We start from the raw sequence: 15,689 nt of genomic DNA, 5'->3' as shown, positions 1-15,689 counted from the left end.
TGAGGCGTAGAAACCTCTGGCTTCCCGGAAGCTTCAGTGCCTCGGCCTACCATACCCTTACCTTAGTACTAGTTCCATTCTTTTCAATTCCATTCTCTTCACTGCTCTGGCCCCAAGCTCAGCAGCTCCCCCCAGCCCCCAGCCCTTGGGCCTCCACCTCTTCTTTCTCTGTTTCCTATTCCTTGTTATTTCAACCCCATTTCCCGGTCTCGTAGCACTCCACAGAGCACCCGTCTCCTCTTCCCCTAAACCCAGCTTTCTGAATTGGCTCCTTGGAGACTCCGGAGGCTGCAGGCTCGACTTTCAGGAGGATTCTGACTTCTATTCTGGGCTGTCTCAAGACCTGGGGCTCAAGATCTATCGGATCGCACTGGGACAGGTACGGGACCAACTGGGAGATCAAAAAACGGGAGTAGGTGGAGGACAAGGTGGTGGACTGGAAGAGGGACCTAGCGGAACGGTCCATACACACCACCACCGCCACTTCAGAAACCCACTGATTCAAAGAGACATGAACAAAACAAAGGACAGAGACGCGTACAACCCCATGACCAAAGGTGAGGTCAGTCCATGTTTCTGTTAGTGCCTGTGTCTGTCTCACTCAGCCTCTACAATGAATGGGAGATCCCCGGGTCCGCTTAGCACTTCAGATGGCTTGGTTAGATAGACGATAAATGTTGGGTCCTGACTCGGTAGGAGCTGACCCCATACATCCCCAGGGCTATGTCGGAGACCTAGTCAGAGCCCCAAGCCTGGAGTCACTCCCAGGGCCTCAGGCGACCTTGGAGCTTCACACTGGTGTAGGTGTCTGACTCCGGAACCTTACTGTCCCCGAAAGGAGACTCACTTGTTCCCACACATACATTGGAAAAGACAATAAACATAGCATAGATATACAAAAAGACACCTGGAACACAGCAAATCCGGGGAGACAATCACACACCACGCCTTCGCCGCCCCCCCCCCCCCAGCTTCCCCGCTCATCTTCTGTGGGCCGTCGCTAGGGCATTGACTACCGCTGCGACCGGCCTAGCAGAGACCCGTCTCAGGCGAATTACGACGGAATCCTAATAGGCCTCAGGAAATGGTGCGGGGACATCGAGGGCTGGGGGAGCCTTTTGGCCCACCTTCAGCCCAGCACGTCTCTGGGTCTCTCGGGATCTGTCTGACTGAATCACATAAGCCTCTTTAATCACTTTAATAAGTCGCCCCATTGCTCACCTGTAGGACCACCGCAACTCGCCAGAAAAGACCCAATCTCTAGCTTTTTCACGCACACACCTACAGTTCTATTCACAACCACACAAAACAAAAAAACGCCACACACTGCGGTCCATGCTGCCCCAGACAAACGGTCGGAGCCGCAGTACTTCCTGTAGGAGGGGGTAATGCAGACTTGGACACCGACAGACAGACGGCGGACCCCTCAATTCCCACGGTTTAGACTCACCGTCACCCTTCTCGGGTCATCCCCATCTCGGAGGCGGCTTTTGTTTCTTTGAGTCTCTAAGCCCCCTCCCCCTCCGAAAAATTAAGGGCATTAAAGAAACTGTCCTGCCGACTGTCTCGGGGATCTTCCCCCATATTGCTGGCTCTCTAAGTGGATATTTCTGCCTCTCGACTGCTTTCATTTCCTTTTCACCTTCTCCCGCCTCTTCCCCGATTGTTTATTAGTGGCCTTCGTCTATCCTCTTCTGCCCACTTTGGGGACAGTGTGTGTAACTGCGGGTTACATGGGTTTGCATCCCTGGTTCCTTCCACTTCTTTTTCCGCTCTCCGGGAGAAAGGAAAGAGCCTGGGCTGCCTTGGACGGAGCTCAGATCTCCAGGTAAGAGCCTGGTTTGCTTTCGGCCCAGAAAAGAAACTCAGGGGCAGGGACTGAGTAGGAACCGGGACACTCTGGGCAGTGTTGTGAAGAGCCAGTCACTTCAGTACACACCTCAAAGATTACACGCTGAAACCCGAGCACACACACTCAGAGGTACGTACACAAAGACAGCCATACCCGCCAACACGGAGGCACAATCATGCAGACACAATTGCGCAATTGCATAGACAGACACTTCCACGCTGGTGACTGACTAACGGTCAAAGATCACAAGGGACCGAAGTGTGGAGGCTGGCTAAAGTGATTCCAGAGCCTCTCAATCGGTTATGGGGGGGAGAGACCCCCCCCATCTCCCACCCTTCCCCAGGCTGAGCTGGGAGCTGCCTTTCTTCGATCAAATCAATGTCTGTCCCATCAATGTTGTTTCACTTAATCGGTAATTAAAGTGTGTCCCAGGAGAGGCTTCATGTGCCCCTCCTCCCAACTCCAACCCTCATTCCTGTATTCCCTTCTTATGGAGCCCTCTTAGAGAGGCCAAGGTATACAACACATAACTCACAGAGGCACAACACAAAACTCACCAAGCATACGAAACATAGGTGCACAATTCACACATACACATTTACAACACAACTGTTAAATATTGTGCTTAGAATGAGCAAGACATAAAAAAACCAAACACAATACAAAGTCTGCCTCTGACATTGACATAAGTCTGTCTTACTCTCCTTTACTCACAAGTTCCCCTTCTTTTCCTTCTCTATTTTCTCCCCTTCCTTTATTCCCTCTTTACTCGGGTCTTAATTTCAGACCTCTCTGCTATGGATCTCTTTCTCCTAATGATACCTATCCCTGATCTCTCTCCCTATGCCTTTCCTGAGAGGTCTCAGGTATGTTGGGGAGTCTCTCTCAGGTCTGAGGGGTGACATCTGGCCCTGAGTCTGATAGGAAGACATGGTTCCCTGGCATGAGGGTCGAAGACGTGATAACCAATGGCCCGAGGATGAGGAAGGGGGGACTTAAGGAAAGTGGTATGACCTCCTGAGTCTGAGGCATACTCACATCTGTGACCCCACACTGGAACTGGGTTGAACGCTGAGGGCTCTTGCATCTTCCCTTTTTCTTTCTTTCTGTCTCAGAGCCCCCTCCCATTTCCTCTCATCCCATTCCTCCCTTCCCTTCCCCCTCTCAATGCCTGTCTCAGGTAATGGGGTTAGCCTGTCCCAGGGGTGGGGGAGGTGGGGTGGAAATGCAGAGACTGAGAAGATGGTGAATAGGATTTGGATTGGGGGATGGGGAAGAAAAAAGAAACACTTAAAAAAACCCCCAACCCCAACAATGAGAGACACCTGGGAAGGCAAAGTCACACAATAAAAATAGAAATTAAGACACACAGACTAGAGACATATACACATATGACAGAGACATTTTTGTGATAGAGGGGTTCATACAAAAACAGGCAACCAACAGAGACATCAGCAAAGAGACAGAGAGAGAGAGACAGAAAGATAGAAGAGGGTAGACAGAAAGACGGTTCATAGGCAGCAGCAGAGAAAGACCAGTAGACAGAGCAGATACAAGATACAGATATTGTCAGAGTGAGACACAGCCCTACAACTCACACAGAAAGGGAGGTCCCCAGTTTTTCAAGAAGGAAGAGTCTCCCCCGGGACTAGTGAGGGCCCACTGAAGGGATTTCTCAGTCTGACCCCCCCACCCCAGCCTCTTGCTGGCCCCAGGTCAAGGAGCCTGAGAGAAACTGGATCCATTGGATGCTAGGAGTAGGAGCTGGGGGAGGACAGGGGTGAGTGATTAATGAGGGAGATTAAACCTCTGGGCCCAGAGGTCACCTCTCCCCCTCACCATGGGAAACTGAGAAGGTCTCTCTACTGGGGGAGAGGGCAAAGAGTGAAACCAACTGAAGATCCTCCCATAACCTGACACTCATCACTCCCCCCAACCCCACCCCCTACCACAACATACCACTCTACTCCCTGGTCAGTATGGTCACTAACCATACATATACTTGGTCACTTATGACAGATGTTCCATGAATTTCATCATTGAAAACCCCCTCATCCCCTGTGACCACTATGAAAAACTTGTTCAATGACCACTCAGATACCCCATTACTGAGTCCTAAAGTGACCCCTAAAGTCACTAACCTCATGCACACATCACATCCACTGACCTCATAGCCTGTCACTGAGTCTGCCCTGCCCCTCAAACATCTTAACAGACTTCCCGTGACTGAGGCCACCAAGGCACCTCTTACAATCTGGTCACAGACTCCGACACACCTCTTATCATTGACGTTCCACACACATGCGTGGGGTCTTATACATTTGCCTACTCCTTGAGACCTCATCCCCCAACATTTCTTACTTCTACCACACCCCATCAATGGGACACCTAAATGTTTAATCATTGCCCCTGCCTATACACCACAAATGTTCACAGCAGACCACCACTGATCCAGTGTATTCCTGGAGACTGACCACCCCACCCCACCTCAACCCCACAGAGCCCTCTTCACCATCATTGCCTATTTCCATATTTTGTCACAATACAACCTGTCAATATTTCCTAAACCACTTTGTGCCCACCACCAGTTATTCACTTTTTCTATATTCCTCTGGGGTTTGGGATGAATCCAGCTGAAAGTGGATATGGCCTCTTCCCTTCATGTTATACGTATTGGGAAACAATTCATGTCAAGGTCAAGGTTTGGCTTGGGCTATGCCTTAGAAAAGCCTTATTAGCCCAGTTTCCTCGTGTTTTTTTTTCCCTCTCCCCCTCTTTCACTGATACCTTCAAGACTTTGAACAGGTAATATAAAACACACTAAGAAAACTTGGATTTAGCTCTCCCACTTACTATGACTCCGGGCAAATCATCTTATTCCTCTGAGCCCCTTTCCATATCTAGTGAACCTGGAATGATATTTGCACTACTTATTTTATAAACCTAAAAGTGTTATCCAAATGTCTGCCATTATAAGTTTCATTTGAAAGTGGGGGAAGAACCAGTAGTTAGGGAGGAAACTGAGGCCTAGAAATGTCATGCTGTGTTGGAGAGTTTGCAAATTTGCATCAGATGGCATGTACCCCAAGTATGTACTTCAAGGATTTAGAGCTAGGGAGGATGAGTCAGACCCTCTCACTACATACATCAAATGAAATAAGACATAAAAGCACTTTGCCAACCTTAAAAAAATGTTCTATAAATGTTAGCTGTTATCTAAGGGGAAAATGAAGTCCAGAAACATGGGAGGTGATTGGACCCAAGTCATTTCAGTCAAGACCAGAACTTGAACAGGTTCTCCCAGGACCCTGAATCCAAGGGTTCTTTCCAAAACACAGTGCATATGTCCATATGCGTTATGTGCATTTTTACTTTTTAGTTCTTTGGTGACACCAGAGAGAGGGCAAGGGAAGGGGAAGAGTCACCTTCATCCCTGACAGCTGGGAACAGCTGGGAGTGGAGGAGAAGGAAGGCAGAGAGCTGAGGACAGACAGCAACCAGGGCTCTCTCTGCCTTCTTACCAGACGAAGGATGAGAACGGTGCACAGAGCATGCATTTAGGGTTCCAGGGACCTTGTTTTCTTTCTCTTCCTGCTCAGACCCTGGCTGTCATTCCTTTGACCAATATTTGGACCCCAGAGAAGCTCTTCCCTGAGACCCCTGGGACCAGATTACAATGAGGGCCACCCCCTGCTCCTGAGATGAAGATGCACAACGGTGTACTTGTGAGCAAGGGAATAAGGGAGGCTGGTAGAATCAGGGGCCCAGTTGACCCAACAGCTGGTCTGAATCAGTGGTGGTGGGGAGGGAGCAGCTGCCAAAGCAAGAGCTTGGCCAAACCTTTCCCCCAACCCCTGTTGACGAAAGACACAAAGAAGATCCAGACTCGAGGTCTGAGCCTAGGGTGGAAGCATCTCTGAAGGGCATGGGGGAGGGGATGACTGGCTTTGGGCATGGCAATAGGGATCTCTTTAAGTATCAGATTCAGATTCCCAGCTTCCTGACAAATGACTCTCCAGGTCATGAACTTGGGCCCTCTCCCCCTGGCTATTAACCCCTTGCTGATCACCTTGGGCTTTCCCCTGTCCTTCAGGGCTTCATTCTACCTTAGGCTGGGTTTCCCTCACCTGGACACGGGGAAGTTAGAGAACCATGCAGGGTAGGGTGGGAGACCATGTTCTACCATGTTCCACCCTCCCCGGCATGGCTCTCTAACCTTCCCCCAAGTTGGTTCCTCCAGCGCTAGGTCACCGTAGCAGGACACGGGTCCCTGGTCCTGGCCCTGACCCTCCACCATTCTGTCTTAGCTAAGAAGTCCTAGTTACCTCTCACTGCTCCCACTTGGGGTCCAGCACAAGGTGCTGGGGTTTGTTGAATAAGGAGAGGTTGAGAAGCAGGAAGGAGAGAGAAAGGGAGGAGAGAGAAGCAATGTCAGGTGGGGAGGAGGAATGGGAAGGAGAGTTCAAGAAGCAGCCAAAGGCGCTTTTTCAGCTTTTATTTCAAAAATAAAGCCACTGTGGGTCTCACATAAATATCTGGGGTGGGGGAGGGAGGCCAGCTTCTACCTCCTTTTTTCCTTCACGCTGTAATGCAGGAGCAGGGGTGCGGGCTAGAGGAAGAGAAGGGGGAAGAGGACTGTTACACCTTCCCTAGCCATAACCACCCTTTTATCCAATCAATTTCCTCCTACAACGGTCCTAAAACCCCACTCCATTCCAGTCCCTCATTCCCCCAAACCTTCTCTTCCCCACCTTGCCAAACCATCGAGAAAGCCAAAGCTGTTTCATGGTCATGTGATCTGGGAGAACTTCATTGTCAAATAGGAGCTGTACCTGTATGAGGGAGGGAGGAGACGAGGGGGTCCAGTGATGCTGGGACAGGGAACCCCTTCTTCTCCATCCCTCCATCCCCTTTACAGCTTCTTTCTGGGACAGTCTAACTCACATGCTGGGGGTTCAGCATCAGACGTCTACACAGGACCCTCCTGAGATGCCGAACCTCTGCTCGGACAGAACAACGGACAAACTTGTGCTGAAGGGCAAGGGCAGGGACGGGGACGGGGACGGGGAGACAAAAAAAGAACAATGGACTCCAAGTCAAGTACTCCACCCTCAAAGCCCAGCTCCGACACTCACTAGCTATGTGACCTGAGGCAAATCCCTTCCCTTCTCAGAGCCTCAAGTGTCCTCAGCTGTGTAATGGGGGTGATACCTGTATAACTACCTCCAGGATTACCATGAGCAAAGTACTTGACAAACCAAGTGATCTAGAAATGGGAGCTGCTATTACATGAGTAAGAAGTGACGTTGAGGGGATTGTTATTAGGTTAGTTACTTAAATGGGAAGAATATGGAGACCTCCCTTTCAGCCCCCTTACCTGTAAAATGCTTTTATTTTTGTCTTTGCCAGAGCTGTTGTGGGGAAGGGGGAGCAAAGACAATGGTTAGGTTCTTTCTACCAAATGCTCTGCCCCTATCGTTCCCAAAGGCCCCCCTCCTTTCTTGGTATCTCCCCTCCCCCTCAAATCTTTTGTATGGACTCGCCTCCTAGGTAGGGTAGGAGCATCAGCTAGTTTACCTTCCCCCTCCCCACTCTGCACTAAACTTGGGTAGGCCATCACCTACAGTCTTCCCTAGGCACAGCAGGCAGGATGGAACCACAGTTTCCCTGCCCCCCCCCATCACACCTCTCACCTAAGTTTTTCTAGGCATAGGCTGAGCTGCTCATCATAACGGTAATAGTGGGCTTTTGAATGGTCAAAGCTGTTGTAGGGGAGGCCAAGGGTACCCGGGGCTGGTTCTAGGAGAGATACAGTGATGGCTATCACAAGGGAGTAAGGCGTGAGATGGAAGATGAAAAACTCTGGGCAAAGAGGCAGTTACCTTTCTTTAGGCTGTACTTACCTTCCCCGGTGGGCTGAGTGACTCGGTCCAGGCCACGTGACTGATAGAACTCTCGTATCCTTTTCTCTTCACCTGCAGCAGAGGCGAGGGTAAGGAAAGGAAGAAAGATAGACTTTCTTAGTGCCTGTCCATTGCTGGTGTAACGCCCTCAACTTTTCATAGCCCAACCTCATACGTGCATGAACAACCAAGTGGGGATAAAGTACGTCACTGTCCTGCTGGCTCTCTTGGGAGCTCTGGAATCATAGAAAGTCAGAGCTGGAAGGATCTTTAGAGACTGATTGGCTCAGTTCCCTCATTTTCCACAGGGGGACACAGACACCCAGGAGAACAAGACTTGCCCAAGCTTGCAGTGGGAAACCTGGGAGTGAACCCAGATCCCTGGAGCGTTCCTGAGGGGGGACACTCACTGTCCTGCAGGCCAGGCACCAACTTGTACACGATGTCCTGCATGACCCGATCCAGTTTGAGGTTCAGCAGCGGCTGGGTCTCGTGAATCTTTATGTTGCACATGGGGCAGTATTTGCTGGTCTGCAGGTACTTCACTATGCAACTCTTACAGACTGGGGGGGAGAGAGGCCACACACCTTGCAGCCCTCCTCCCTCCCTTACCCAGGTAAAGGGAGGAAGGGGGAGAGGCCCAGGAGCTCAAAGAAGGGTCTGCCCCAAGGGGAGCTCCATCCGACGGGCTCCCTGGGCTGCAGCTGGGCACGGGTGGGGAGGGGCGGGGTGGGGGTGGGGAGGACCCTCACAGGTGTGCAGACATTCCGTGATAGTCGTGGCATCCACGAAGTAGCCGGCGCACAGACAGCAGACGATGTGCTCGTTCAGGTCCTTGATTTTCACTCGGACTTCCTCCTGCGGCCAAACTGACCATCACTGACTTTCTAAGTGACCACCCCGACACCCGACTGGAGGCAGCCCCACAATGACCTCTTCTGTGTCGTTGTCCCCCCATCAAACCCATGGGGACTATGGGGATTGGGGGGGGTGCTCCACACCCGGGTTGAGCCACCCCCCCACCTCTGCCCAGCAGGGGGCTCCGCACGCAACCCCGACTTTCGGCCCACGGAGGGGGGCGAGGAAGGGGGTCTCGGCGCGCATGCGTCCTACTGGGGGGGTCGCCCCCCCTCTCCAAACACCACGCACGCGCATCCGGTACCCAGCCGCAGCGCAAGCGCATTGGTCATCGGGCCAGCTGCCCAGTCGCCCGCTGGCCCCAGAGCCTCGTTTCTCCGCGCCGCCTGGCATCTCCAGCCCGCCACCTCTGTACCTCGTTCCGCAGCGGGTCCATCTTGTACACCGACTGAAGCTGGTTCCGCAGCCGCATCGCGATCGCCATCGGGCCCCCCTGAGGAGACGCCATCTTAAAGGCTGAGCCCGGCCAGCCACTTCCGGTGCCGCCTGCTGGGCGGGGCCTGTTTCCAGGCAACGGGGGGCCTGGGCCTTTTCTGATTGGCCGTCCTGCCCAGCGCTCCGCCCCACCGCTCCCCGCCCCTCTCTCCCGTGTGCTCACCTGAGCTCGTCCCGCCCCTAGCCCCGCCCCACTTGGCGTCAGAGCTGCCGAGGGGGCTCGTAGTTGTCCAGCTCTCCCGGCGAGGCCGAGCCTCGGCAACCCCGAGCTAGATCCCGCAGAGGCCGCGGTGCCTGCGTCTTCCGGAGACCGCCGCGGCCGGGCAGGAGGGCACTCGCGTCTCCTTTTCCAGCAGCTCCCCCCGGGGTTCCTCCCCGGCCGAGCCGGGTCTGTCGGAGGGCGACAGGGGCGTCTCGCGGGGAGCATCTCCCGGGGCGGGCAGGAGCCTTTGGCAGGAGGCCGCCTCGCGAACGTCTGCGCCCGAGAACGGGGCCCTCCGAGGCCGGAGACTGCCTGAGTACGACCGCGGTCAAATCCTGGACGCGCGGGGCGCAGTCGTAGCTCCAGTGTACCCGTCCTCGCCCGATCCCCTGGCGGACCTCCCCTTGCCCCTCCTCTGCTCGCTGCGGCGTCGCCCCCGAAGGGAATCTTACCATGTGACCCCCCCTTCCAGGGGCCACCCAAGGGGTCCCTCTCCTCAGCCACCCCCCATCTCTGATGGTGCCTATCTCACGTAGATTCCTCTAGGTGCAATCTTCGATCATTTATTAAAGGCCGACTATGTGCCAGGCACTGTGCTAAGCGGGGTGTGGGGGCGATAGAAAGAAAGGCAAAAAACAAAACTTACACGCACAACACACACACACACGCACACACACACATCCTAGCCCTTAGCGTGCTCACAATCGGGACCACGCGCAAACACGAGCCTCCGGAATCACTCCATTGTTTCCCCCTTAATGCATCTGCCTCTGGGTCCCCCCATCTTGTTTTCCCCTTCACTTATTTGTCCTTCCCTAGTAGTGACTCCTCTCTCATTTCTCAGTAACCCAATTGTTCTGCCCCTACCTATAGTACCCTCTCATTTTCATCAGTGACCCATCTCAATGTTTCCCCTTAGGTTGTTCGCCTTTGTTTTCCCCATCTGTAAACTCCTCCCTCCCTCCTTTTCTCCATTCCTAACCCATCCTCCCCCTCGGCCCCCCAACAAACCTCTTCTCTTCTCTCCGAGGGAATCTCAGAGTCTCTTGGGGATTGTCTTTGGAAGTCTCTCCGGACATCTCAGGGGAGGGGCCCATGGCGGGTTGGCAGTGATCCCCCATCCCCCTGCTGCTGGGGGGCAGGCCCAGCTTAATGATGGTGATTTAATCATTGGCGCCTGCCAAGGCCTGGGACAAGCTAATGCAGAGCAGATGCTGAAGGGGGCGGGGGAGGAGGTGAAGGGACAGAGGGCACACAGCAAACAGACAGACACCACCCACACATGGATGGATACACCCCACACAGACACACAGAGCACCCCCTCCACACCCAGAAATATACTGTACAATCCTCCTTCTCTCCCATATAGTCGAATTGCACAGAAACTTGACAGGCACTGCATACACATCCGAGACCTAGACATACCACATGCAGAGACAATACCAGTCCGTTGTATGTATGTATGTCAGCCACACACAGAGACAACACTACACCATTCACTGCATACTAACATCACATGGTGACAGACACAGATCCGTAAATTCATAAACAGTCAGGGACACCCACACAGTCACAGACCAGGCAGATACTAACAGATTGATATACCCACATTTGCGAACATATGCTCAGAAATACACAGAGACACGTTCACAGACATAAAAAACACACTAGCCCTCAAATGAAAAATCCAAGCCATGTCTTCGGGAAGCTTACCACATAGTCGGGGAGACAAGACAGGCACACATAAGAAACCTCAAAGTCAGCTAAATTGTATAACATAAGTAGTTATAATGGCCAGCATTCTGCAAAGCACTTTGCAAATATCTTTTTATCCTCACATATGTGCTGCTATTGTCCCCATTTTGCAGATGAGGAAACTGAGGCAAAAGAGGTTAAGTAACTTGCCCAGGGGTCACATAGCTTGGCAATGTCTGAGGTGGGATTCAAACTTGGGTCTTGACTCCAGACTTAGCTCTCCATCCACTTTGCCACCCATCTATCACCTTCAAGGGTGACCAGGATAGGATCAGCAGGGGAAAACCACATGAACAAAGGCATAAAAGATGTGGTGGAAAGACCACTGGATTGGAAATTAGGAGGCCTGCATTTGAGCGGCAGCTCTGCCACTAGCTCCATATGTGACCGAGCCAGCCATTTCACTCTCTCTGAGCCTGTTTCCTCATTTGTAAAATGGGAATAATACCTGTAACTCTTCACCTGCACCCCTCAGTACTTTCCAAGGCCCTCAACCCTTCAGCTCACTATCCTCTCTTAAATTCTTTGTTCATTTGTCCTATTGATCAAGCTTCCAAGCCCTAAGGCTGGATTATCCCCCACCATCTATCTCTGCCTTTGCTCCTACTTATGTGTTCTGAACCGAGCTGGACGAAATCATCCCACAGGGCCCACTGTGTCCATTACAAATTTGTAATCTAATCTCAACTGGATTCTAAATGTAACAAGGCACCCTTTTTACTCTTCCCTAATTGGTTCTCTGTCCCATTCACTGGTGTTCCAAACCTAATCCTCTCAAACTTCTCATAGCACTGCCCCCTCATCTCTTCTCATCTAAGGATCTTGACTAGACTTTTATTAAAATATAAACAAGGTTACCATCTCTCTTTTCTGTGTGATCTTATCTATTTTAAAAATAAGTTTTTTACACCGTATCCTTCCAAGATGCTATTCCTTATATTAAAAAAGTTAGAAAAAAAGTTAAATAAAACCAACATATTGAAAATATATGCAGTGTTCTATACCTATGGTCTCTTACCTCTGCCAAGAAATTGGAAGTGTCTTCTCACTCTCATTTTCTTTAAGGCCAAGCCTGTTTATTGTTAATTTACCAACATTTAGTACCAGTGATACCTTAACTGTCAGATCGATTGCTTCTTTCTCAGTCGTCATCTTTCTTGACCTTTCTATAGGACTGTCAATCACCTTTTCCTCCTAGATACTCTCTCCTTTCTGGGTTTTTGTGGCAGTGTTTGCTGTTGGTTCTCTGCCTCAATGTGAGGCTGTTCTTTCTAAATCTTGTTTACCGGCTTATCCAGTTTTTGAACACTTCGGGTGTATCTGAAGGCTCTGGCTTGGGCTTTTCTATCTTCCGTTCTTTTCCCTTCCCTTCACCTCATCTTCCTTCTCTTTTTCCCTTGGTTGTATCCTCTGCTTCCATGAGTTGAACGTTGTCTGTGCAGCTGACCTTCTGATCTGTCTCTCCAGTCCCAATCTCTTTCCTGAGCCCTAGTCCTGCAGCACCAACTGCTGATTGCACCCATTGAACAGTATGTGCTTGGCCCCGCAAACTCAACATGTCCAAAAGAGAATTCATCTTCCCCTTTAAGCCCATTTCTCTTCCAAGGTTTCCTATTATTGTGGAAGACATCACCGTTCTTCTAGTCACCCAGGTCCAAAATCTACATGTCTTCGCTGACATTTACCTCCTATATCTTGTCATTTCTACCTCTCCCATATGTGCCTTTTGCTCTTCACACACATCCATTACCCTCGTTCAAATCCTCGTCACCTTTTGCCCAAATAATGGAAACAGTTTGGTCTCTCTGAAAGCCTCTCCCTATTCCAGTCCCATCCCCCGTACAGTTGCCAAAGGGGTTTTTTTCAGTAGCACCAGTCTGTGATCTACACCTCCAATAAACCGCAATGGCTCACTATTGCTGCTAGGATCCTCTCTTTGACATTAAGCTCTTTTAGACCTTGACATCCTCATGCCTTTCCACCCTCTTTTTTTCTTACCACGCGAAATTTTAAAAAGGGAAGATAAGCAAGCTACAAAATTTCTACTCCACTCCAAGTAACCAGCAGCGGCTCTTCTACTGCCCCCTTCAGTACTTAGAAGCCCGTTTCTCACAGGTGACTGGGGGCGGGGCAGGTAGGGGATATCAAACTCCTATAGCTAATGAAAGTGCCCTCAAACCCCATTTGAATCCTCTTCCCAAAGCACCAAAGAGGCAGTTTCCCAGCGATGGCCTATGTATCTCCAAGCTTCACTTTGGCCTTATGAATCCCTGAGGCCCTGCCTAGACAGCCTTTCTTGGATTCGAGGCAGTGATGTTCCTTCTGTATTCCACTGATTGTAATCAGGGAATTACGGTTTTCCCCCAACAGCCGCCTCTGTGCTTGTGACTGTGTGCCCTTGATTAGTGGGTCCCCTCCCCCATCAATTCCATCGTCTGACAGGAGTCTTGACCTCTTTACACATTACTCTCCTCCATGCAACCTATGATTCAACCATACTGACTTTCCTGCTATCCCTCATACACTCGAGTTTCCATTTCCAAGTCTGTGCTGGGCGTCCCATGCCTGCAATGCTTACCCTCTTCAGGTCACCTGGGAATCCCTGGTTTCCTCAGCTCGGATGCCACCTTCTACCTGAGGCCTTTCCTGATTCTTCTCATCTGCTAGTGCTTTCCCTTCCAAGTTACCTTATAGATGCTTTGTATTTGTTTGGTATGTGCATACACATGTGTACGCCAGGGGGGGAACCTGTGGCTTTGAGGCCACATGTGGCCCTCTAGGTCCTCAAGTGCAGCCCTTTGATTGAATCCAAACTTCAGAGAATAAATCCTTTTATTAAGGGGCAGAAGGTTCCCCACCTCTAGCATGTATACACACACACAAAGCTGTTTTGCTTCTGTCTTTATATCCCCTTACATCTAGCACAGGGCCTGGCATATAATAGGTGCTTAATTAAAATTTGATTTTATTATTTTCTTATTAACTTCTTCACAAAGACCCTGATTGGATGTTTTCTTTGTGAAGGTAACTTTGGGCTTTCCAAAGAGGAAGGGCTCTGATAGGTTTTACTAAGCTGGAAAGATGTTGAACAGAAATAGACAAAATAGAAGTGAGTAACTATGGGTTTGGAACATTGGATATACCATCAGATTCAACTCATGAGATTTTGCTGAACTGCTTTCAGACAGGTATGTGTTCTTCATATCAGCTTAGCTAAATGCCTGCAGGCTCATCACCAGAGGCTGGTCTTCAGGTAATAAATAATTTGAAAAGCCACAGAAATCATAAAAGCATTCAAGCTTGTGAGAAGTTGAAATTTTTGCAATCTGTATAGGCAGTGTCCAAAGTAGGTATTACATGGAGTAATCCTACATCACCTATTTCACATGGGGCAATAAAACAGTGCTTTGTGAATTATAAAGCATCACATGACTAACCATGAGCTCATATCATCAATGTGTGCGAGGACTAAAGAGAAGAGCAGCCTGGGTAGAGTTGGGGGTGGGGAGGGATAGTACCTACCCTGTACTAGGCACTGTGTTAAGCACTTTACAAATATCTCGTTTGATAGAGCAGAAGTACCATATGGGAAAATCATGGAGGGAAAGCTGGAAAGGTGGGAAGAGATTAGATGGTGGAAAGCCTTGAATCATAGGCTTTGACAGTTTAGGGAAGCCATTTGTAGTTTTTGACGAAACAGCATTTTAGGAGGTTTGGGTCAGGAGAGACTAGAGGCAGGAAAATCAGCTGTGAGGGGGTTGTTATAATAGTTGAAGATTGATTGGGGCGGCTAGATGTCGCAGTGGATAGAACTCTGGCTTTGGAGTTAGGGCACTTGAGTTCAAATCTGACTTCAGATACTTGACACTAGCTGTGTAAGCCTGTGTAAGTCACTTAACCCAGATTGCCTCACCAAAAAGCAAAAAAAAAGAAAAAGATTTGAAAGATGTTGGCTGCATAATTGGAGATGAAAGACCAAATATGAGAGTGATTTTTAAGGGGGGGAAATGACACAAGGAGAGAGATTAGAAAAAAAAATGAGACAAGTTTTGAGTCTGGGTGAGTAGAGCTGTTGAGATAAATTAAGAAGTTGGAAGTAGCAAGAGGATTTGGAGGGTGAGTTCAGTATAGGATATATTGAATTTGAGGCGCCAAAGGGACACCCAGGCAGTTGGGAATATAGATATGGAACTAAGGAGAGAGTGCAGGGCTAGAGATACAGAGTTGGAAGTCATTAGCATAGAGACACAGTTAAAGCCAGGGGAGTGGATGAGATCTCTGAGGGTGGGTAGAGAGAAAAGAACAGAGAAGTTGAGGGTTAGGGTTAGACCAGGGGTAGGGAACCTTCAGCCAAAGGGCTGCCCTTGAGGACCTAGAGGGCCACATGTGGCCTTGAGTTCCTCCCTGCAGAGGAGAAACATTCACAGAATTAGGAGGAAAACGGATTGTGCAATATTGTGGAACGAAGTCACATTTCAAAGAGGTGGTAGGCAACAAACAGTACTAAAACATTAGGGCAAACATATTTGAAAGATTTCAGAGACATTCTCAATGCAGTGATCAAACATAACATCAAAAGACCTATGGAGAACCACGCTGTCTGTCTTGGCAGAGACATAACAGG

At 50.0% G+C, this 15,689-nt stretch overlaps 1 protein-coding gene across 2 annotated transcripts; it reads right to left on the bottom strand.

Moving 5' to 3' along the window:
* Positions 1-6,332: 6,332 nt before the first annotated feature.
* PCGF1 (polycomb group ring finger 1) lies at positions 6,333-9,168 on the bottom strand. Of its 2 annotated transcripts, none has more exons than XM_021005525.2 (9): positions 9,029-9,168; positions 8,508-8,613; positions 8,166-8,318; positions 7,756-7,827; positions 7,546-7,672; positions 7,230-7,263; positions 6,797-6,883; positions 6,604-6,684; positions 6,333-6,461 (listed from the first exon to the last, which is right to left on the bottom strand). In XM_021005525.2, the coding sequence occupies exons 1-9, from the start codon at positions 9,119-9,121 to the stop codon at positions 6,414-6,416; spliced, it is 801 nt and encodes a 266-aa protein (XP_020861184.1). In that variant the 5' UTR covers positions 9,122-9,168; the 3' UTR covers positions 6,333-6,413. The 2 variants fall into 2 exon arrangements, with proteins under 2 accessions (XP_020861184.1, XP_020861185.1); XM_021005526.2 differs by having other exon boundaries at positions 7,546-7,651; positions 9,029-9,165.
* Positions 9,169-15,689: the final 6,521 nt, after the last annotated feature.

The sequence above is a fragment of the Phascolarctos cinereus genome, unplaced genomic scaffold, assembly GCF_003287225.1.
Source record: "Phascolarctos cinereus isolate Bilbo 61053 unplaced genomic scaffold, phaCin_HiC Scaffold_9;HRSCAF=440, whole genome shotgun sequence".
In the NCBI taxonomy this organism is placed as follows: domain Eukaryota; kingdom Metazoa; phylum Chordata; class Mammalia; order Diprotodontia; family Phascolarctidae; genus Phascolarctos; species Phascolarctos cinereus.
Note: the sequence above shows the minus strand (reverse complement) of the source record. Positions and strands in the feature narration are given on the sequence as shown.

Excerpts from the sequence above, each read along its gene's own strand:
- PCGF1 (XM_021005525.2), bottom strand. The coding sequence starts at position 9,121 with ATGGCGTCTCCTCAGGGGGGCCCGATGGCGATCGCGATGCGGCTGCGG. Across the intron at positions 7,828-8,165 it reads GGTGCCTGGCCTGCAGGACA|GTGAAGAGAAAAGGATACGA; the intron begins GTGAGTGTCCCC and ends CCTCTGCTGCAG. Across the intron at positions 6,685-6,796 it reads TGATGCTGAACCCCCAGCAT|GTACAGCTCCTATTTGACAA; the intron begins GTGAGTTAGACT and ends TCCCTCATACAG.